General features: G+C 35.2%; 3 protein-coding genes across 3 annotated transcripts; all 3 read left to right on the top strand.

The window, feature by feature from the left end:
* The first annotated feature begins 2,822 nt into the window (after positions 1–2,822).
* On the top strand, positions 2,823–3,686 carry LOC110101167. The gene has a single exon (XM_020828958.1). The coding sequence runs from the start codon at positions 2,823–2,825 to the stop codon at positions 3,684–3,686; it is 864 nt and encodes a 287-aa protein (XP_020684617.1).
* Positions 3,687–3,994: 308 nt separating this feature from the next.
* Positions 3,995–5,062, top strand: LOC110101166. The gene is made up of 2 exons (XM_020828957.2): positions 3,995–4,338; positions 4,423–5,062. The coding sequence occupies exons 1-2, from the start codon at positions 3,995–3,997 to the stop codon at positions 5,060–5,062; spliced, it is 984 nt and encodes a 327-aa protein (XP_020684616.2).
* Positions 5,063–5,107: 45 nt separating this feature from the next.
* Positions 5,108–23,217, top strand: LOC110101165. The gene is made up of 6 exons (XM_020828956.2): positions 5,108–5,289; positions 5,425–5,680; positions 5,882–6,205; positions 6,275–7,739; positions 20,845–21,032; positions 22,702–23,217. Exons 1-6 carry the CDS (start codon positions 5,108–5,110, stop codon positions 23,215–23,217), a joined length of 2,931 nt encoding a protein of 976 aa, XP_020684615.2.
* Positions 23,218–23,456: the final 239 nt, after the last annotated feature.

The raw sequence follows: 23,456 nt of genomic DNA, 5'->3' as shown, positions 1-23,456 counted from the left end.
AATATGAGAAAAATCGTCCTGAATATCGCCCTGAAATAAAGCTGGACGATGTCTAATCATCTGAACGATCTTGCTATCGGCCTGGACGAAATACCCATTAATTGCTTTCCAAAACTGCCTGAGAAATTTTGGAAAAATTGCTCTTGATCGTCCGGGACGATATTTTATAGTCCAGGACGATATACCAGGACGATGTCCAAAAATAAGATTTTCCTAAGTAGATATGGCGGCAGATTTTTGCTGAATTGAGCCGATCGTCCTGGCCGATATAAATTCATCCAGGATGAGTGTTTTGAACAATGACGATTGCTTTGATGAGGATGCCCTAATTAGTGTTTCTGCTTTTGGATAGATCGTCCAGGCCGATATAAATATCGTCCGGGTTGATATTACCAAAAATAGAAAACTTTAGGGTCCAGTTAGAAACTCTTCCAAGTTACAAAGTATCAGGACCCACACCAAATACAATAGACTCAAGAAAGGAAAAAGTGTACAAACTGACTCAGACCTAGTCTACCCAATCTTGAGCTTATTCCAATTGGCAGTCCAATCGTGTGAACCTGAAATGTTAGTAGAAAGTAGTTATAGAGAAAAAGAATTTTTGCTATCATCAAAATCATAAGCCATAGATCCGCAACATCTGTGTCTTTAGCTTTCCTTTCTTATATTTTAGCTTCTCATTGCCCTTCTCTTTAGTTGGATGGATCTTTATGTTGGGGCAATCAGCTCGGAGGTGACCTAGTTTTCTACAATTAAACCAAATTATGTCAGATTAAACTTTATTATTCTTTGAGCTTTTACCTTTGTTCCTGTTGTTTTGATCATGCCATTATTTCTTTTCAGTAAATTCTTGAATTCTCGAATCATCAAGGCTATATCATCATCTTCCTCTACTCCAGAACTTTCACTTTTTGAGTTATTTGCTTTTAGAGCCATCCTATACTCTTTTTTCTTTTCTCCTGTATCATTTTGCCTTTGTTTCACTCCTTGCTCGTAAACAATGAGTGACCCAAGAAAATTGTTAATGGAATAAACATTTAAATCTTTAGACTAAAAAATTATAGTAATTTTAGCATCATAAGAACTAGGTAAACATCTCAAAATTTTATTAACTTTTTTAGAATTAGAAATTTCTCTATCTAATGCATGCAAGGATGACACTATCTAGATAAACCTAGTGTACATGTCAGGTATAGTTTTGCTAGATTTCATATGAAAGAGTTCATAATTATGTAACAAAATGTTTAATTATACTATTTAACCTCACTAGTTCTTTTGTACGTGATATACAGTATATCCTAGATCTCCTTACCAGTAGCATAGGTGGATACTCTCATGTAGTCTTCTTATTTTAATGCACAAAAGAAATAATTCAAGCACTTTGCATTTAATTGGGCTAGATCCCTATCCTAATTGCTCCATTCATAAAACACTTTTTGAGTTTTAATGTCAATCACAAGTTTAAAAGGTACAGTGTAAACTTCTTGAACCAACATCCACATATGATAGTTTATAGACTGTAAAAATATAGACATTCAAATTTTTCAAAAATGAAATACTATATTGTCAAACAAGGGTGGACGAGTTATAGAATAACCCTCCACAATATTACAGTTGCCAAAATATGTCATGATTGATATTTTTTAACATTTTCTAAAATACAATTTTTGGAACCCCGCTCTAATATCAATTGAAAGTATGAGATGAGCCAAGAGGGGGGTGTTGCGAATCTATTTTCAAGGAATAGAATTTTGATGATAGAAAACATTCCTATTTTTCTATGAGTGCCTTGCCTACTAACATTTCATGTCCACAACATTGAGTGCAGCTCTTTATTTTATTTAATCCATCCAACTGCAACAATCATCGAGGAAAGTAAGAGAGAGAACGTCTGGGAGTTTTTTTGAAATTTTGCTTCGCGGGGTTTCCGCCGATCGTTGTAGGCGATGGAGGATCGCCGATCAGCGGCGACTGTTGATCAAGTCATCCACCGTCTACCTCATCCTCCATCTTCTCGTAAGTTTATTCGACAAACTGGTTCGTCTCCTCCGGCCTTTGGAGACTCTGGTTTTGAAAATGATAGAAAATTCTATTCATCCAAAGAACGGGCAATTGTAATCAATGAAGGAGGTTTAATGCTGAAAAAGAAAGTTCAAGATTATGAAGGGAAAGGAAAGGGAATCTTGATGGAGGAAAATTTGACTGATAAATTTTCTGACAAGATTATGAATTTAAGTAAATCCCTTGAGTTTGATAAATGCACACCAACTTCTCGTGATTTAGTCCCATCCAAAATAGATAGTGGCAGGAAAGAATTACTACATGCGATCCAGACTTCTGAAGATCTGGATAGAAGTAAAAATACTGATGAAGCTAGTCTTCAAAACTCAGATCTTTTGAAGGTCCGTAATTGTGAAGGAGGAGAACTTGGGAATTACAGCATTCAGAAGGAAGTTAGAGAGCAACCCAGCAAAATTGATAGCCCTTTTGAGTCTAATGCGTGGATAAAGAAGTTAAACATCAAGGTGTCTGATCTTAATTTTGGAGAGAATTTCCTGAACGAAGGGGTGGTTAAGCTTCATGAGGAGAAGGAATTAGAGAATTCCAACATACTTCAAAAGGCTTTGGTTATTAAAGTCTTTGGTAACAATATTCCTTTCAATATTATTACTATTGAGTTAAGGAATGAATGAACAAAATTTGGTAGGTTTCATTTAACCCAACTGTGGTTAGGATGGGTACTATGTGCATTTGAAGAATAGGAATCGGCTGAGGGAATTTTTACTTCTGGTCCTTGGTATGTCAACGGCAATATTGTTGGTATGGACAGATGGACTGCCTCCTTCTCTCCTAATTCCTTCAAAGGGCTTATAGCCCCAATTTGGATCCGTATGCCTAACCTTCCTCTTCAATGCTGGGATGAAATTAATGTTTGTAGAATTGCTTCTATGGTGGGAATTCCTTATTTGCTGGATGGAAATATGTTTCAATGGAGTCGTAGAGAATTTGCAAGAGTTTGCGTGAGAGTCAAACTTGATGAAAAACTCCCTTTGGGAGTTTGGATAGAAGGCAAGTTGGGAAAATTCTACCAAAATATTGTATATGAAAGGCTTCCTACATTTTGTTTTAAATGTTGTAAATTGGGTCATTTAAAGGAAGATTGTTTGGATAATTTGATTCCTGCTAAAAGTAATCTTGGAGCAGAAGACTTGGTCAGCAAAAATGATTATAAGCCTGTTCCTAATTCTAAAGCTCCAGTGGGTGATTCTAATAATGAAGCTGATAAAGATCTGTATGGTCCATGGATACAGGTGGAGAACAAAAAGAGAAAGGCTTTGAAAACCAATTTCAACCGAGAAGATGTTGGAAAAAGTAATTCAATGATAGAGGTAGAAGCAAACTCTGTTATTAGTAATAACATAGAATCAGTTGCTGAAGACAAATTGCCTGAGACGGAGGGCATTATGAAGACTTCTTGTGGGAATGAAACTGTGGAATCTGAAAATGTAAGGGAAGGAACAGATATGCTCTGTCAGGGAATTGCTGTAGAAATCAATGCTGCTGGGTTAAATGAAGATTCTCTCAACAACAAATTTGAAGTCTTAGGTTCATTGGCTGAAGAAGGTGAGATTTTGGAAGGTAATGTAACTCCGGGGATGCTGTGCTTGGAGGAGGAATCTAATTAGAAAGACATACTTGGAAATTTAGTTTCTACCTTAGTCAAGGACAACCTTAATGAAGATAATTCATCTACTTTGAAGAAAAAAGGTTTGAAACAATTGAAAAGCCTAGGTCCTATTAATTTGATGACTAGAAACAGGAAAAAGGAAAGTTGTATTAAGGAGAAGGGGGGAAATTCTTCCCCACTTATCCATCAATGAATTCTATTTTGATATGGAATTGTAGAGGAGCCAATAAAAAAAAGGCTTCTCTCTACCTCAAGGAGGTAGTAAAAGATCAAAATGTGTTGTTTATTGGGCTTTTAGAAACTAAAATGGTTTCTATTGAGAATAAAGATGTGGAAAACTTGATTGGCATTGATTGGGATTATTGTTACCATCCTTCAAATGGATTCTCTGGAGGCATTTTAGTGCTCTGGAGAAGGAATATTTCCAAATTCATTAAAATAGATTCTTCTAATCAATTCTTAATTGGTGATCTAGACATAATCAATAAAGGTACTTGGAGGATTGGAACAATTTATGGAAGTAAAGATGTATATAACAGGAGATCTCTTTGGAATGGCTTGGAACCGTTTATCACTAACGAATTGCCAAAGTTGATTGGAGGTGACTTTAATTGTCTGTTATCCAAAGAAGATAAAAAGGGTGGAAGAAGGTTTATTTTTTCCTTGGGCCCAAAATAAATGAAGTCCTTTTTGACTTCTAATGATCTTCATGAGATTGGGTTTGTTGGTCCTAGGCTTACTTGGAGTAATAACAAAAAAGGAGCAGATCGAATCATGGAAAGGTTAGACAGGATTTTGGTTAATTCCATTGCTGTTAACTACAATCAGCAGTTAGTTGTGAAGCATCTTTCCAGGGTTGCATCAGACCATTTCCCTTTGATACTTAAAATTTTTTATCAATCTTCTAAAGGTTTGAATTCCGTAAAGTTTGAGGATGTTTGGGCTTCTTACCCGACCTCTTATGTTGTGGTTAAGGATGCCTGGAAAAGGAAGGACAAGGGTTCAGCTGCTGGAATTCTTAATGCCAAACTAAAAAGAACTATCAAAGCTTTATTCTTTTGGAGTAAGGCTAAACTTCAAGACTTGGGTGTTCAAAAAAATCTGCTCAAAGAGGATATTCTAAAGCTTCAAATCAAGGAGGCTGAAGATGGAGGGCTATCTGAAGAAGAATCTGTCCTGCTGAAATACAAAATTAATGAGCTTAATTCTACTCTAGCTCGGTTAAACACATGGTGGAGGCAAAGATCCAAAGTGAAATGGATTGGGGAAGGTGATCAAAACTCTAAGTTTTTCTATTCTATGGCTAGTGCAAGGAAGAATAACAATTACATTCATAGTATTAAAGATAACAATGGGATCATTGTGGAGGAATAGAAGAAGATTGAAGAAGTTCTAATCCAATTTTTCAAAGGGAAATGGATGGAAAGGAACTGTCTACTTGAAGATTGGCCGGAAGTTCATCAAGTCCTTGAAGAAGAAGATAATAGACTTTTAAACAGTGAATTCCTGATTGAGGAAATTGAAAAATCTATCACTGATACTACAGGTTTTACTTCTCCTGGTGAAGATGGGATAACTTACTCCTTCATTAAAAACTATTGGTCAGTAGTTAGAACTGAATTTTAGGATGCATTGAATTCTTTCTTTCAAACTGCTATCATGGATGATAAGTGAAAAAGAACTTTAATAGTTATTATTCCTAAAATCAATAACCCAAGTTATGCTCATAATTATAGGCCTATTAGCCTGTGTAACACAATTTACAAAATTGCTTCAAAGGTGATCCTTAACAGAATGAAAGCTATTATTCAAAAGATCATAACTGTTGAACAGGCAGCTTTTGATAAAGGGAGATCTCTTCAGGATCATGCTCTGATTGCACAAGAACTTTTTCACAAATTTAGGATTTCTAAAGATTCCAAGGGTCTTGTGTCTATTAAATTAGACATGGAGCAAGCTTATGATTCTATGGGGTGGCCTACTCTTCAAAAGGTTCTTTCTTATTTTGGTTTTCCTGATTTTTTCTCAAAATTAATTATGGAATGTGTTCAAAACCCCTCCTTCTCTATTTTGATAAATGGGGAGCCTTCTAATTGGATTAAAGCCAAGAGTGGGTTTAGACAAGGATGTCCCCTTTCTCCTTATCTTTTCATAATATGTTCTCAACTTCTTACAAATGGAATTATGGAAAAGGATGTGTTTGGAATTCGGGTTAGTAAGAATGGTCCAAAAATTTCACATCTACTGTATGCTGACGATATCATATTCTTTGCTGAAGCTAAGCTTAAGAATATGAAAACTATTAAAAAAATTGTTACCAGATATTGTGAATGGACAGGGCGAAATGTGAATTCAAATAAATCAGGGATTTTATTTGGTAAAGCTGTTAACAGCCGTAAGAAGAGGAAAATTAAAAGGATTATGGGTTATAAGGAAGTTAAGGAGATTAATTATCTGGGATCAAAGCTAACATTGAGAAGGCTTTCAAGGGTTGACTTTCAGTTTCTTCTTGACAAGGTCCTCAAAAAATTGAATTGTTGGGGGTTAAAATATATTTCTCTAGCTGGAAAATTAATTTTGGTGAAGACTGTTATTCTAGCTCTTCCCTCATTTTACTCTACAATTTCTTTGGTTCCTAAAGCAGATCGTAGAGATATTGAGAAACACTGCAGAAGGTTTATTTGGGATAAATCAAATGAAGTTCATGGGTTACATTATTTGAGTTGGGAAAAGCTCTGTGAACCTATTGATAATGGCGGTAGAGATTTGCAGTCCTGTTCTAATAAATTGGGTCCTCTAAGGGCCAAGCTTGCCTGGAAATACATGAAAGATGAAGAATCCTTATTACATAAAACTCTTTACCCCATATACGGATCTTGTTGGGAGGTTGTTAATGGGAATAAATCTATTTCTGCTGCTTGGAAAATCATTAAGGATGGAAGCAAATTTTTGAAAAATATCGTGAGGTGGGATATTGCTAACGTTAATTCTATTGATGTATTTGAAGATACTTGGATCCTTGATAAGTGTCTTAACAGATGGCCAACTTTTGTTAATCCATTAGAAGCAAATGGGAAGTTAACAGTGGATTATTTTATTTCTGGTAGTTACTGGAATCTTAATAAACTTTATAAATTTTTTGGCAATGAATTGGTTCGGCTAATCTGCCATACAGAAATCAAATCTGAGCTTATTAATGATAATTTTGATCTCATTCACATGGAATCTGGTAGAACTATCTCATCTATGGCTGCTAATATCAATTCTTCTTCTAATTCTGTTCAATCTCATTGGAGTTGGCTGAAAAAATCCAAAGTTAATGCCAGAGTAGAAAATTTCTGCTGGAGGATGTTTAACAATGCTCTACCAACCTTTTCCTTTCTATCCTATAGAAGGCTTCAAACCAGTTCGTATTGTCCTAGAGGCTGTCAAGAAGAAGAGAATATTTGTCATCTTATTTGTAGATGTCAAAAACTGGTTGAAATATTTAAAATTCTGGATACTTGGGGCTTTCATATAACAGATTTTAATAACAAAGAGGAAGTTTTTGAATGGTTGTTCAGGCAAAATCATTTTATGTCAAGCTTATTATGTAATGTGATCTACCTTAATTGGAAAGAAAGGAATGAATTGGTTCATGGGAAGAAAGGAAAGAGTTCTATGTTTATAGCAATTGAAGCAATCAGCTTTTTAAGAGCTCTTAAAACTCCTAACTTCATCAAATCGGGCCGGTTGGGTTCTAATCAGCATATGCTGTTTGAAGATCGTTGGTGCCCTCCTCCACCCGAATGGATCAAGTTGAATGTTGATGCAACTTTGTTTCCCTCTTATAAAGGAGGAATTGGTGGTGTTATTAGAGACTTCAAAGGAAGACTTATAGCAGCGTTTGGGAAGCCTGAAATTCATTGGGATATCACTCATTTGGAGCTTCTAGCTATAACTTCTGGTAAAGATATACTCAAAGATTGGATGCATGGTTATAAATGTATCATAATTGAAAGTCATAATATCAATATTATCAATCTCATTCATAAAAAGAAAGAAGCCAAAGGTATGAATAAATTGTTTATAATTGATAGTTTTAATTTTGTTATTTTCAATTGTGTGAAAAGGGATTGTAATAAGTTAGCTGACATTTGTGCTAACTATGGTACCTTTTATAGTTTTTTTTGGTATAACATTTTACTTGACAAGATTCCTCCTTCATTTGTTAGTATTTTGGAGGAGGAATCTTTAGCTTGTACTTAGTTGGGTTTTTTTCCCTTTCTTTCTTTATAATATTTGCTCTATGCATTCTTAAAAAAAAAAAAAAAAACATTGAGTGCAGCTCAAGCCAACTCACGATTAGGTAGACTATGACTGAGTCACTTTGTAATCTTTTTCCTTTTCTTGAGTCAATTGTATCAATGTGGGTCCTATTGCAAAGTAATCTTGCACACACACACTTGAGGGAAATTTTTTTATTATTTTAGAGTTCTCTATTTTTATCACACTATCCTAGATGATTAGTTAAAAATAGAAACCCTAATTAGGGCATCTTGATTAAGGTTTCCATCACTAAGCATATCATCCCGAATGATGTTATCATCATCCTAGACGATAGACTCAAATCAGAAAAAATCAGCCGCTAGATCTATTTAGGTATGTTTTTTTAATACATTGTCTTGGAATATGCAGCACAATTATGCCTAAATTAATCTAGTAATTAAGGAAAGCAATTAAGCTATGATTGCAAGGTCATATAATCCAAGATGATCGTAGGATCATCCAGGATGATCAGTTAACCAAACCTTAACTCTTCCTGGACGATCAAACACCAGCCTGGTTCTATTTAGGGTGATGTTCTAGACGATATGTGTTATTTCTAACTAATCATCCTAGACAATCATGAGATCGGCCCAGATGATCGGGTTAATATTTCATTGTCCAGACATCTATTCAAGGCGATGTACTGGATGATCTGTGATGTTTTGAACTAATCATCTAGGAAGATCGCAAGATCATCCTTGATAATGAAGTTACTTTTTGATCATCCAGAATCCCATCCAGGGTGATGCTCTGGATGATATTCATTGAATTATACTAATAATACATGTTGATATACTATGATATGAAACAAAATTCCTTCTTATCATCCAAAATTATCCTTGCTGATTGAGATAAATTTATACTGATCTTATAGGAAAATCATCAGCATGATAATGTCGGTTTGTTTCAATTAAGAGCTATTTTTAAACTCTTTTATATAATATCTCTTGTTTTACCCAAAAGTAGAGAAACGGGGAGAGAGAGAGAAACGGGGAGAGAGAGAGGATCTTATGAGGGGGAGTTTATGAGGGGTTTCATAAAGGTTGCTCCAAGAAAGGATTCGAGTCATCTTCTCTAGTCATCATCCCTGGTTCCTTGGAGGTTCAAGAAAGGTCTACTTCAGCAACTGATTGAGGTTCTCAACCTTCTTCAAGATGAAGCAAAAGGAGCCTGGTTCTCTGCCTGCTTCAGGAGGAAGCAAAAGGAGTCAGGTTCTCTACCCCACTGTGTCGGTGGAAAGGAGGTTTGCAAAGGCTTCTCCTCATTGCTATGGGAGCAAAAGGAGAGATATTAAGTTGAATGAAATACTTAGAGGGAGCCTTCGGAGAATGGATCTAGGTTAAGTTACTGAACCACTATAAATTCTTGTGTTCTTTATTACTGTTTTTTCGCATTTAATTTTCTCACTTTGGTTTTTCTTTGTGGTGAATTTTGGTTTGGTTTGAATTTAAGTTTTGATCAAGAAATTTTTAAAATACCAATTCAACCCCATCTTGGTTAGCCTAGGGCTAGATCATAAGGGCTTAACATTCCTAACAAACTTTAAAGTGGTATTAAAGAAGGACCCATAAAATAAAGTTTTTGAAAACATTTGAATTTCGTCCATGGCTAACTCCTATAATCATAATACTGTGGAAGGGTATGCATGTTTCAACTTGTACTACTCGTAAAGAAATTTGGGATAAATTATGAATCACTTATGAACGAACCAACAAAGTTAAGCAATCTTGATTGAATATTTTACTACATGATTATGAAATTTTTTATATGAAATCTAATGAATTGATTTCTGACATATATACTAGATTTACTCAAATTATCACCTCAATGCATTCTTCAGGAAGAGAACTCAAGAATTATGAAAAGGTCAATAATATTTTAAGATGCTTGCATTCTTCCTTTGATGCTAAGATTACTGTAATTATTGAATCCAACGATTTGAATACTTATTCAATTGATAACTTACTTGGATCACTCATTTCTTACGAGCAAGAGGTGAATCAAAGAAATATTGATGCAAGTGAGAAAAGAAGGAGAAAATTGTGGCACTGAAGGCCAACGACACGAACACTGATTCTTTCGAGACTAAAAGTGATGATGTTTCCTTAATCACGAGGCAAATTAAAATATTTCTAATGAAGAAGCATAAGAACCATCAAATTTTAAGATCTTCAATGATACGATCTATTTTGAATCCAGGAAGCTGGGACACGTTAAAGCTAATTGTCGTACAATGAAGGCTCATCCTAGCAAGGAGAAGGGTGAGGAGAAACCCAAGTTCAGAAAGGACAAGGACAAGAAGTGGTTTTGAAAGGCATTTTGGATAGATTTTACATCTAACTCCTCTAAGACTGAAGCTGCAGAGGAGACGACAAACTTGTGCTTGATGGTAGACGATCATCATGTCCAATGTAATCAAGAAGATGTATGTGAACTAACCTACGAGCAACTACTTGAATTTTCTAAATAAATTCATGCATCATATATAAAACTTAAGAAATCACATGCTAGTTCTAAATTAGAGTTTTTAAGTTTATAAAAAAAGCATGAAATTTTACTTAAAGATCATTCTACAATCGATAGCAATCACATGTCATTACACTATGAGTTTGATGTATTAAACAAAAGCATATTGAATTATCTGATACACATGATTCCTTAAAGCCTTCTCATGTTGAGCTAGAAAAAGAGTTTAAAAACTTAGAAAATCTCAAAGCATTTGAAAATAAACGAATATTGCATGCATTACATAACTTTAAAAGGAAGAATCACCACCCAAGTAGATTAATAAATCCTTTTTCTGGTGTTAGATGTTTTTCATATGGAATGTTAGGACAAATCTCACACACTTTCACTATTCACCATAGTACACATTGGGTGTGGAGACCCAAATTACATAACTCACAACATAACATACATGCATTGCATTCATCTTTTTATAAGAAGGGATACAAACATATTTAGGTTCCTAAATCTGACATTTTATGATTTTATATGTGTGCTATCACAAAAGGCCTCGTGAGAGTATGTAGTACCTAGACAGCGAATGCTCACGACACATGACTAGATATGCTAACAAATTCATTTTGCTCTTGGCTAGGGCTCGAGGCAAGGTTACTTATGGAGACAACACCACTAGGAAAGTGGTGAGCGTAGGTATAATCATAAACTCTAATAACCTTTTAATTGAGAATATTTTTCTTGTAGATTGACTGAAACAAAACTTTCTCAACATCAGTCAGCTTTGTGATGAGGGCTTCATCATAAAATTCTTAGCAAATATTTATTTTATAAGTTTAAATAACAACACTATTTTGAAAGGAAAGTGGATCAACATTATTTATATGCTTGACTTAAATAATATTGAATGTGCTGCTTCATTTTGCTTAAAAAATTGCTGCTGATGATTCATGGTTATGACATAGGAGGTTATATCATGCCAGTTTGAAAACCCTTAAGAGAGTGACCAAGTAAAACTTAGTTTGAGGTGTTTCCAAGCTTAAGTTCTCTAAAGACCATCTTTATTATGCCTGCCAATTAGGGAAGCAAGTCTAATCCTCTTTTCTTCCATTAAGAACATTAGTACCTCTAGACCTTTAGAAGTCCTTCACATGGATTTTTTTGGACCCATTAGTACTGCCAGCTTAGGAGGAAAAGTCTATGGTTTTGTGATTGTCAGTGACTACTCGAGCTTTACTTGGATTAGATTTTTGTCACATAAGAATGAGCCTTTTATTGAGTTTAGATTCTTCTTCACTTGGATTCAAAAAAAGGTAGGTTGTGAGATCTTGACCATCGATAGTGACCTTAGGGGAGAGTTTAAAAATGTTAGATTTGGAGACTTGTGAGGATAAAGGGGTTAGTCACAACTTCTTAGCTCCTAGGACACCCCTCAGCAAAATATGGTAGTTGAAAGAAAGAATAGATCCTTAATTGAAGCTACTAGAGCCATGCTTACTGAGTATTCACTTTTAAAAGACTTTGGGCTGAAGTGGTAAACACAGCTTGTTATGTATTGAATAGGGTAAATGTTAAAATCAAACATTCTAAGACACCCTATGAGATCCTTAAGGGTAGGACACCTAACCCTTCCCACCTCCATGTCTTTGGCCGTAAGGTTTTCATTCTTAATAATAAGAAGTCACACTTAGGAAAATTTGACCAAAAATCTGATGGAGTATGCTCAAGATATTCTAGTATGGGATAATCTTTTAGGGTGTTTAATAAGAGGTGATTAATGGTGGAGGAGACTACTCATGTAGTGTTTGATGAATCTGATCCTAAGATGTCTAGAGTTGAGGATGAAGATGAAGTTAGAGAGATTACCTAAGGAGTTAAAAATTTAGAGAAGAGGGTAGAGCCCCAAATTATAGAAGGAGTAGGTTAGATTACCTAAGGAGTGGAAAATGTAAATGTGGAGGAAAGGGTTGAACCTACACACACCATGCCTAGAGATTGGAGATACTCTTTGAGTCACCCTAAAAAATTGATCATAGGAGAACCTTCTGAAGGTGTTAGGACTAGGCATGGACTTAGGAAGGAAGTGAACCACTCTACCTTTATCTTAATGAATGAGCCCACCAACATCAATCAAGCCCTATTTGATGAGTTTTGGATCTTAGCCAAGCAAGAAGAATTAAGCTAATTTGACAAGAATGTTTTTTTGGGAGCTTGTAGAAAGACCAAAGGGACAAAGTGTAGTTGGAACCAAATGGGTCTTTAAGAATAAAATGAATGATTCTAGTGTGATGGTTAGGAATGAGGAAAGATTGGTGGCTAAGGGGTACAACCAAATAGAATGGATTGATTTTAAGGAGACTTTTACCCCTATATCTAGATTGGAAGCCATTAAAGTGCTAGTAGCCTTTACCTATTATACGGGATTTAAATTTTTCCAAATGGACGTTAAGAGTGCCTTTTTAAATGAGGTAATAAAAGAGAATGTGTTTATAGAGTAACCCCAATGTTTTGAGAGTCCCCAATTTCCAAATCATGATTTCAAATTAAAAAAGGCCTTATATGGATTAAAGTAGGCACCCAGAGGGTAGTATGAGAGGCTTAACACATTCTTACTAGAGAATGAGTTTATGATGGGGAGCGTAGACACCAGCCTTTTTTTCTAAGGAGAGTAGGAGATGAATTACTCATTATTCAGATTTATGTCGATGATATACTTTTTAGATCTTCTAATAAAAGGCTATGTGATGATTTTTCTAAAATAATGATTAAGGAATTTGAGATGAGTATGATTGGAGAGTTGTCCTACTTTTTGGGGTTCAGCATAAGAAAATTTGATGATGGAACCTATCTAAAATAATCAAAGTATATAAAGGCCATCTTGAAGAAATATAAAATGGATAAAGCCAAGCCAATTAATATACCCATGACCTCCAATGTTCAGTTGGATAAGGACCCGAATGGAAAATTTGTTGATCAAAAAAAGTATAGAAGGGTGATTGGATCTTTACTTTACCAGACAGCTAGCAGACCTGATATAATGTTTAGTATTTTCCTCTATACTAGATTTCAAGCTGATCCTAAAGAATCCCACATGACTGTAGTTAAGAGAATTCTTAGATATTTCTTAGGGATCCAAAACTTTGGAATATTATATCCTAGGCACAACACTTCTTTTGAGATTATTATATATTTTAAATCTAATTTTGCATGATGTAGGGTTGATAGAAAGAGCACTCATAGGAGATTATTTAGTCTCCTGGTTTAGTAAAAAGAAAAACTCTGTTGCACTTTTCACTGTTGAAGCTGAGTATATTGCCTTAGGGAGTTGTATGGCCTAAGTCCTTTGATTGAAGTAACAAATTTTGGATTTAGGATTACTTATAGGAATAATTTTGATCCTTTGTGACAATACTAATACCATCTGCATCTCTAAGAATCCTATCCAACATTCAAGGACTAAGCACATTAATATAAGGCATCATTTTATTAGACCATGTGACCAAGGGAGACATTGAGTTAACCATGTGGAAACTGAGAATCAACTGTCTGAATTATTTACTAAACCACTGGCACTTTATACTTTCATTATTTTAAGGATATGATTGGGTGTGATTGACATTAATGCATGAACTTGATTCTTACTGATTTCTGATTTTTCATCTATTGTTTATTATTTTCTTTTTGTAGTTTTTCTTTGTTTAATTTTTATTGTACTTTTTCATATGTTTCACTTTTGTTGATTTAATTTCCTTCTCTATTTTACTTTTCTTTTAATCTCTGTTGAATAGATATCTTATGCCTTATTTTTGCTTTTGAAAATTGGCACTCAATGTTTAACATCTCTAAATTAGTTAAAGGGGGAACAATGTTGATTGTTTCCTTTCCTCTAACTTCTTTTAGTGATATATTTTTCTTTTCTAAATAAAAATCTATCTCAAATTAACAACTCGAATTTGCAATTGAGATCTTTTTTAATCTTGTTATAGTAATCTATCTTATATATATAATGTTCAAAGTCTTTATATTACCTTCAGATTTTTCGTAATCTTGTCGTTATATTTATCATATAATTTTTTATTCTGTTTAGTGGTTCATTATTCCTTATATTATAGAGTGAGATTTTCTTCTCTTATATCTAGAAGATATAATTACAACTGAGAATATTTAAGAATTTTTGAAAAAAGTATCTAGCTTGAAAAAAAATAATAATAAAAAAGTGGCTAATTATGTCAAATCAAAAGATGCTCAATGACGCCAAATTGAAAAAGATACACAAAGTGTATCAAAATTTAAGAGAAGCACAAAGAGCGTTAATAAATTGACAAGAGACATAAAATGAGCCCACCAAAATCAAGCTTTCTTCTCTTTCAAAATTTTTAAGTCTTAGAAGAATTCATGTATCACTTGATATTTTTCAAAGGATTGATTTCAAAATTCATGACCGTGACTAATTACTTTGATATATTATTATATAAAATATTTTTTTTGGAACCAAGTTTTAAACATACCTCTTTTTCTTATCCAATTGATTTTTTTGATTTAGATCTTTGTTTTTAAAAGACGAGTTGTCTTGTGAGAAGTTTGAGCTAGGGATAAAAAAATCGGTTGTTCTACCATTTTTCAAATTTTGATGATGTTAACTCATTGATTCTTACAAAATTTTAATTCAATCACATAGAAAATTTATCATATTAGAGCTTTGTTTAAAAAAAACCTTTATTATTTCGTTGCATTTAATATTTTTGTCAAATTTTATTTTTTCATATTTTTGGGCCTTCACTGATCCTCTCCTTCCTTCCTCTAATTTTTCAACTTTTTGTCATATCATCCTGGATGATCTATTCAATTCACTCTTAAAATTTCATCTGACGGCTGATTTGACTCTTCTACTTCTAATCATCCTGGATGATCCATTATCTTCCTGGATGATCTGATCATCTTCTACTTCTATTATTTATTATCGTCCTAGATGATCCTCATAGTCATGGATGATCTTTACACTTTCTGGTCAATTATTGGTGATCGTCCTAGACGATCCATGTGGCAAAATTTGGCACACGACTTAATTCGGCCAAAATGATCAATTATTGTAGATTGTCCTGGACAATCCACATAATCTTTCTGGATGTTATGCTTTTTTAACGGTCATCCAGAATGTCTCCTTAGGATGATCGCTTGTGTCTTATCATCCTAGAAGATCTCTAATCATCATGGATGACTTTACCACCTTTTTGAAATTATCCCGGACATAATTATCGCACCTGATCATCCTGGATGATTCTGCGAATGTCATGTATGATCGAATTATTTCTTTAAAAACCAAGGCATTCCAAATATTTTTTTCACACAATCCTTGTTGAATCCACTTTGCTCTTACTTCCTCTATAGTTTCTTGATCATGGCTGGTGGTAAAAGGTCTTATATGCCTTCTGAAAGCTCCTCGAGGGCAAATATGGACCCTCGATTCATTGAGGCAGTCGATCAAGCCGCCTATCAGAGGTACAAGATGGTCAGAATCACTATATCCGAAACTGTCAACCCCCACATCCTTTCATATCCTGTTCTTAATTTATTCACTCACACTATTCTCATTTTCCTGCTTGCTCTTACCATCCCATTTAATTCTGAGATACTATTTAAGTTATTCACTAGTCTTTGCATCAATTCCTCTTTCACTGCTCTCTAGTCCTATGTGAATAGACATCCTATCAAAATCACATATTAGGACTATCAAGAGCTTTTGCAACTGTCCACCATAGGAGACAAACTCTCCATCTCGTGTCAAGATCCCGACTATGACTGTGCCCCAACCAATCACTTTTTAAGGAATATCAATGTTTCTTATTATGTTAGAGAGTCTAGCAGCTTACTCAAAGATGCTAGGAAAATCCAACATGTCCTTTATACCTCATTTCTTTCAAAAGCTGGTGACCATATTCATATCACTCCACTTCTTTCGATCACCACTTTCTATATTATGGCCCATCATGATTTTAATGCCTCTGATCTAATTTTTTGATATATTGAGCATCTAACTAGCATTCGTGATCCAAGACATAGGAGGAAGCCCAATCTTACCCTAGGACACATCATTACCTATGTCCTAGAATCCAAATACAACCTCCAATATCCTGCCCCACCAAACTATCAACCTACCTTCTACCAAAAAAACTCGTTCACATTCTTCACAGTACTCGTCTCCACCCGAGGCATGAGGAAGCTAGGGGAGCTGAGGAGAAGGTAACTCCTATACCTATTCCGGCACGTTCTCTACTCTATCAGCACTCACGATTGGAACAGTTGATAGAATAATTCAACTAGTAGGAGAATCGCTTCGATTCATATGTTGTTTCCTAGGAGCAACAAGATGCTGAGGATGTTTCTTGCGTTTATTCCTACGTGGATCACCAGCAGCGCCAGCACGACCAGGCTATGGCCTAGTTTGTAGAGCAGTTTGCCACTCTTTCTAGTTACTTTGATTCCTAGAGCAGTTTGCCACCACCAACTCCTCCACCTTCGGATGTTCATGGCTATCTTTTTTTTAGTTTATTTTTTGTTATGTTATTTTTTCCTTTGTGTAGTTTTTCTTCTGTTGAGTTTTTCTTTTTTCTTTTCCTCCTACTTTTTGTGATGTCAAAAGGGGGAGTACTTGTACTACTTTATGATTCACTATTTTTTGTTGTGATGCTTCAACTAAAATTTGATTGTGTGTTTGCCATCATAAAAAAGGAGGAGATTATTACAAATCTATTTTCAGGGAATAAAATTTTGATGATAAAAAATATTCCTATTTTTTTATGACTTCCTTTCCTACTAACATTTCAGGTCCATAAGATCGAATGCAGCTCAAGTCAGCTCAAGATTGGGTAGACTAGGACTGAGTCTCTTTGTAATCTTTTTTCCTTTTCTTGAGTAAACTGTATCAATATGTGTCATGTTGCAAAGTAACCTTGCACACACACACTTGAGGGAAAAATTCTAATTGTTTTAGAGTTCTCTATTTTTTATCACATCATCTTGGATGATCCAAACATCATCCTGGACGATCTGTTAAAAACAAAAACTCTAATTAGGGCATCTTGGTTAAGGTAGCCATTATTAAGCACATCGTCCTCGATGATATTATGATCATTCTGGATGATAGACTCAAATAAAAAAAGAATTAGTCGCCAGATCTATTTTGGTATGTTTATTTTTGGACATCATCCTAGATAATGCAGTACAATTATGCCTAAATTAATCTGGTAATTAAGGAAAGCAATTAAGGTTTGATTGCTAGATCATATCATCCTAGACGATCATTGGATCATCCAAAATGATCAATTAATAAAATCTTAATTCTTCCTAGACGATCGAACATCAGTTGGTTTTATTTAGGGCGAGGTTCTAGATGATATGCATTATTTTGAACTAATCTTCCTGTACGATCATGAGATCGGCCTGAATGATCATGTCAATATTTCATCGTCCAGACATCCATTCAGGGCGATGTCTCTAGATGACCTATGATGTTTTGAACTAATCATCCCAGACATTTGTGAGATCATCCTAGACGATCAAGTTACTTTTTCATTGTCCATACTCCCATCCAAGGCGATGTTCTGAATGATATTCAATAAATGGTACTAATTATACAGGACAATATACTGTCATCCTGGATGATATGAATAAATTTTCTTCTAATCATCCCAAATCATCCTGGCTGATTAAGCTAAATTTTTACTGATCATACAGGATGATCAGGATGATTTTAAGATCATCCCGGATGATAATATCTGTTTGTTGCAATTAAGAGCTATTCAAAAGTTTTTCTATATAAGACATCTTATTTTACCCAAGAGTACATATTTTGTTGCTATCATGGCCTGAGAGAGCCTAGAGGAGAGGGAGAGAAAGGGAGAGAGAGAGGATCTTGTGAAGGGGAGTTTGTGAGGGATTTCACAAAAGTTGCTCCAAGTAAGGATCTGAGTCATCTTCTCTAGTCGTCATACCTTGTTCCTTGGCGGTTCGAGAAAGGTCTACTTCAGCAATTGATTGAGGTTCTATGCATGCTTCAAGAGGAAGTAAAATGAGTTAGGTTCTCTACCTGCTTTAGGAGGAAGTAGAAGGAGTCAGGCTCTATGCACCACCAGTGTCGGTGGAAGGTGGTTTGTAAAGGCTTCTCGTCCTTTATGTGGGAACAAAAGGAAATTGATTAAATAAGATCAGAATAGCATTGATAAAATTTTAAATAACACAACAAGGTTCTACAATAATATTCTCACCAAGTAGTTATAGCAATTATAGGATAAAAAAGGAAATAAAAGTAGTAAATGGAAAAAGCACACCAAAAGATTTATAATGGTTTAGTCACTTGGCCTACGTCTACTACCTGGAGTCCTCCACTTCGGGAATTTAACTACTCAAAAGTAATTCTACTTTTTCCCCCACAATAAGGTGGAGAAGCCCTTACACAAGATCACTTTCACCTTCCTTGGTGAGGCATAGTACCAAATGCTATGTCACCCTCCCAGTGATGGAAGAGGACCTTCTCATTTTTCTCCCTCTTGAGGATGTCGACCTTAAAGGCTGACATCCTAGAGAGCTCCCATAAGATTTCCCTGGCCTAAGGGAGGAACAAGCATGTAGAAGGTTAGGAGAAACCAAGTGATCCCCTCACACTCCTTCTCCCTCACAAACTCACCTTCTCCTTCCTCTCACAAGCCCTAAATCCCTTCAAGTGGCTCCCTCTCAAGAGTTTTCCCTTCCTTATCATGTTCCTCTCTCTTCTTTTAAAAAGACACAAGAAATAATTAAATATCAGGCTTTAAGAAACCCTAAATATTCAATTTAGCCTTTTTTGTTCATGTAGTATGATCCAAGATCGTACAGTATGATCAGTTCAAAATATCTTTCATCCTGGTATGAAGAAGTATGAAGAGGCAATAATTTTGAATTACTTCGTATAGTATGATACAAATATCATCCAATACGATGTGGCAAATTTCATCTATTCGTATAGAACAAATGTTCGACAAGAGAAATTCATCTCTTTTCATCATCTGGTTTGATTCAAATCATACAGTATGATCTGCTAAAATCTTCAGATCTTCTAGTACGATATATACATCGTCCAGTATGATTAGTTCAAAAATCAAGGTATCATCTGGTACGATCTACTGATAACCAAAAATGGTATCGCTTCATCGTACGGTATGAACTAGGCCAATAAGATTTGATTATAATTGACTAATCACAGGGGTTAATTTGAGCAAGTATTTAAATAATTATATAGTATGATTAGTTTAAAATTTAATGATTTAAAAACTTTCTTAAATTAATCTGGTAGCTAGGGTTTCAGATTGAAAGAAAATCGTACAGTACGAAGCAGATTGTATAGGTCGATTAGTTCACAGAATATAGTAGTTTCTTTTACAGTATATCATATAGTATAATTTAAAATCATATGGTACGATCTACAGAAAAATACTTTTTCCCTTAAAAAAAAATTTTCTACCCTTGTGTGTGTGCGGGGTTACTCAGTTTGCTTGCACATTTTGTGGCCAGACTCAAGAAAAGGAAAAGAAAAAAAATACAAAGTTACAGACTTTACATCCCATTGTACCTAGTCTCGAGTCTTTTGTTATCTTGAGAAATCTGTGATCTCCTTGAAATATTAATACTCACAGAGAAGAACAACATTCAAAATAATCAATAAATAATTAGATAATTCAATCGACATTATTTGTCATTACCAAAATCTCATGCTAGGGGTCATGGACTGCTATAGTGAACGATAACAAATTTGAAATATTTTAAAAATTTATAGTACATTTAGTTATTAAACTAATTTGCAAAATTATCTATTTAGTCCAAGTTATGCTGTCATGAATTTATAGAATTTTTTATTATCTCACATGAGGTAGAGATTGATGCCTCTTATTATGCATTTTTCATTTGTTTCACTTTAGCAATACAATAAAAAATAGCTTCAAGCCTTTATCCCATTGTGGGATTGGCTATATGAATAATTTTTCTTCATTATGCCCTGTCAAGAGTCAACTTTGAGAAAAAATGTTAATAATGCTATGTCAAAATAGTTATTGGCATTCTACCGATTATAAAAGATGAGGTGGACTACCATAGAAGTCCTTAAACTAGTGAAAGTGTATCATGATGACTTTACTTAAATAAGACAACCAATAAAAATAGACAAGTGTAGAAGGAACATGGCAAATAGGTTCTTATGAGTAGAGTAGTAGCAAGCCACGAATACCATAATAAATACCTTCAATCACTATTGGATGCTGCCACCATAATATAAGTTCATTTCAAAGAGGCAATTTAGTGAGAGAAACTCCATATTTTCAATAAAGATTTTTCAAATTTTGTTTGAATCGTCCTGTTAGCGGGATTCACGCGGGTGATGGAGGATTGCCTTCTGGTGACCTCTGATGACTGGAATGTTCCACCGTGGAAGGGAATAGCATCAACGACTTCTGGTAAAGCATATTTGGAGAAGGCACCGAGAAATTACAATTCGGCCTTGGTTATCCGAGAACCAAATTTGGAGAAAGTTGCGGTTGTTGCAGATTTGGTTTCATGAATTTTTGTTTTGATGATAGCAAACAATACGACTACCTTTTCTCTACTGACTTTTCAGGACTCAAAGATCGGACGGAAATCGGAATCAGCTCAAGACTGGTTAAATTAGGGTTGAGTCAGTCTGTAATTTTCTTTTTCCCTTTCTTGAGTCAATTGTAAATATTTGAAGTGACTAATATTAAGTAACCCTATACACACACACTTGAGAGATTTTGAATTTATGTTTTTACTCACATCATCCCGGATGATATTTATATCGTCCTGGACAATCGAGTTCAAAACAGAAGTTCTAATCAGGATTTCTTAGTTAAGGCAACCGTATTTAACTTATCGACCTAGACGATACTTTTATCGGCCAGGACGATATGCTCAAAGTAGAAAGAAATAGCCGCCATAATTAATTTAGGTATTCTGTATTTTTGGAAATCGGCTAGGACGATCGTGAGATCGGCCTGGATGATATGGAATAATTATGCCTAGATTGATCCAGCAATTAAGGATCATTGATACGATCACATCATCCTGGACGATCGCAGGATCGGCTAGGACGATATATTCAAAAACCCTTAGTTACTCCTGGATGATAAAGTGGGCAACTTGCAATTATTGAGCTCCTTCAAAGCTCTTCTATTTAAGAGCTCTTGTTCAACATTTTTTAAGAGATCTTTGGCTACTGTCTTGACCTGAGAAAACCTAAAGGAGAGAGAGAGAAAGAGAGTGGGAGAGAGAGAGAGAGAGGATCATGTGAGGGGGAGCTTGTGAGGGATTTCACAAGGGTTGCTCCAAGCATTGTTCCACTTCTTTTTCCCTAGAGTCTCTTATCCTTGGAAGGGTTGGGAGAGGTAAGCTTCAGCGATAGATCGAGGTTCTTTTCCTGCTTCAAGAGGAAGCAAAAGGAGTTAGGTTCTCTGCCTTACCGAGTGTGGCAAAAAGGAGGAGTTTTGTAAGGGCTTCTCCGCCTAGCTGTGGGAGATAAAGGAGAGTCACATTGGTAATGCAATACTCGGAGGGCACCTCCGGGGGGTGGATGTATGTCAAGTTGACCGAACCACTATAAAGCCTTGTGTTCTTTTTACTGCTTCCGCACTTTAATTTTCCGTACTTGTTTTTCAGTGGTCATTTTGGTTTGTGATATTTTGTTATCGGTTTTAAAGAATTTTTAAAATTACCAATTCACCCCCCCTCTTGGTTAGCCTCGGGACTAGTTCATAGGGCCTAACATTCCTAACGAACTTTGAGCGGTGGTATCACCTATGTTGGGAAAAAGGAACCAAGTTATGATTAAAGATGAAAGGAAATCTCCTCATTATAATGATGGTTCATCTTTGTCATGGAGAAAGTTAATTTTTAATAGGTTTGCCAATTTGAAACACATACCTGTTATGGGAGACGATCAATTGTCTGAGAAGGTTCAAGTTTGAAAACCAATTGTTTGTGAAAAAGTTGTAAGAGGCAATCAATCAATTCTTGTATTGGAAGGCACTGCAAGTGTATTATCATCTGGACAAGAACAAGTAAATCCATGGATTAAATATCCATATATTAAAGTTAATCATCTGCCCTGTGGTTCTTTTCTGACGGAAGATGGATCTCCTGTCAAACTATTTAAGCCCAATGTTAAAGCTAATTCAGTAAAGTTACAATTCTCCATTGTTGTGAAGGTATTTAGGAGGTGTATTCCTTTGCATCTAGTAGCAACTGAGCTGAGACGTCAGTGGATGAAGTTTAGTAAATTTCATCTAACGAGCCTTGGTTCTGACTGGGTTTTATGTTCATTCTTCTCTAAGGAGGCCATGGAGAATGTTCTATTGGGAGGGCCATGGTTCGTCAATGGGTATATAGTTGGGCTAGATAAGTGGAGTTCAGAATTCAATCCCAACTCACTCAAAGTGTTGTCTTCTCCAATATGGATTACGATGTCGAGTTTGCTGCTATACTGCTGGGATGAAATCAATGTCTCAAGGATAGCGTCTTCTATTGAAGAACCAATTTTGATAGATGGGGATATGTTCCAATGGGGGAGGAGAAAATTTGCTAGGATTTGCGTCCGCATTCAGCTTGATCGACAATTGCCTACTAGTGTTCGGGTGGAAGGCGTTAATGGCAAATTTTTTCAAAAAGTGGAATATGAGAAAATTTCCAACTTTTTTATGAATGTGGACGTGTTGGCCATTTGAAGGAAGCATGCAATGCTGTTGAGAAGATTATAGGATTAGTGGAGATTACTAGACAGTGTGGAGAAAGTATTAAAGAACAAGGCATTAGTACCAAGGCTAGTCCAGATATAAACTCTTGGTCGTTAGCCAATAATAGAAGAAATAAAAAGAAGACCTTGGGAATGCATAATATGAAATACATTCCAAAGAAAGGTGGATCCCTGAAATCTGCTAATGGGTAACTTACTAATAATTTGATG

The sequence above is a fragment of the Dendrobium catenatum genome, unplaced genomic scaffold (genome assembly GCF_001605985.2).
Source record: "Dendrobium catenatum unplaced genomic scaffold, ASM160598v2 fragScaff_scaffold_205, whole genome shotgun sequence".
Lineage (NCBI taxonomy): Eukaryota > Viridiplantae > Streptophyta > Magnoliopsida > Asparagales > Orchidaceae > Dendrobium > Dendrobium catenatum.
Note: the sequence above shows the minus strand (reverse complement) of the source record. Positions and strands in the feature narration are given on the sequence as shown.

Excerpts from the sequence above, each read along its gene's own strand:
- LOC110101167 (XM_020828958.1), top strand. The coding sequence starts at position 2,823 with ATGGACAGATGGACTGCCTCCTTCTCTCCTAATTCCTTCAAAGGGCTT.
- LOC110101166 (XM_020828957.2), top strand. The coding sequence starts at position 3,995 with ATGGTTTCTATTGAGAATAAAGATGTGGAAAACTTGATTGGCATTGAT. Across the intron at positions 4,339-4,422 it reads GATAAAAAGGGTGGAAGAAG|GCTTACTTGGAGTAATAACA; the intron begins GTTTATTTTTTC and ends TGTTGGTCCTAG.
- LOC110101165 (XM_020828956.2), top strand. The coding sequence starts at position 5,108 with ATGGAAAGGAACTGTCTACTTGAAGATTGGCCGGAAGTTCATCAAGTC. Across the intron at positions 5,681-5,881 it reads GGTGGCCTACTCTTCAAAAG|GATGTGTTTGGAATTCGGGT; the intron begins GTTCTTTCTTAT and ends ATTATGGAAAAG. Across the intron at positions 21,033-22,701 it reads TTGCGGTTGTTGCAGATTTG|GTATTTAGGAGGTGTATTCC; the intron begins GTTTCATGAATT and ends ATTGTTGTGAAG.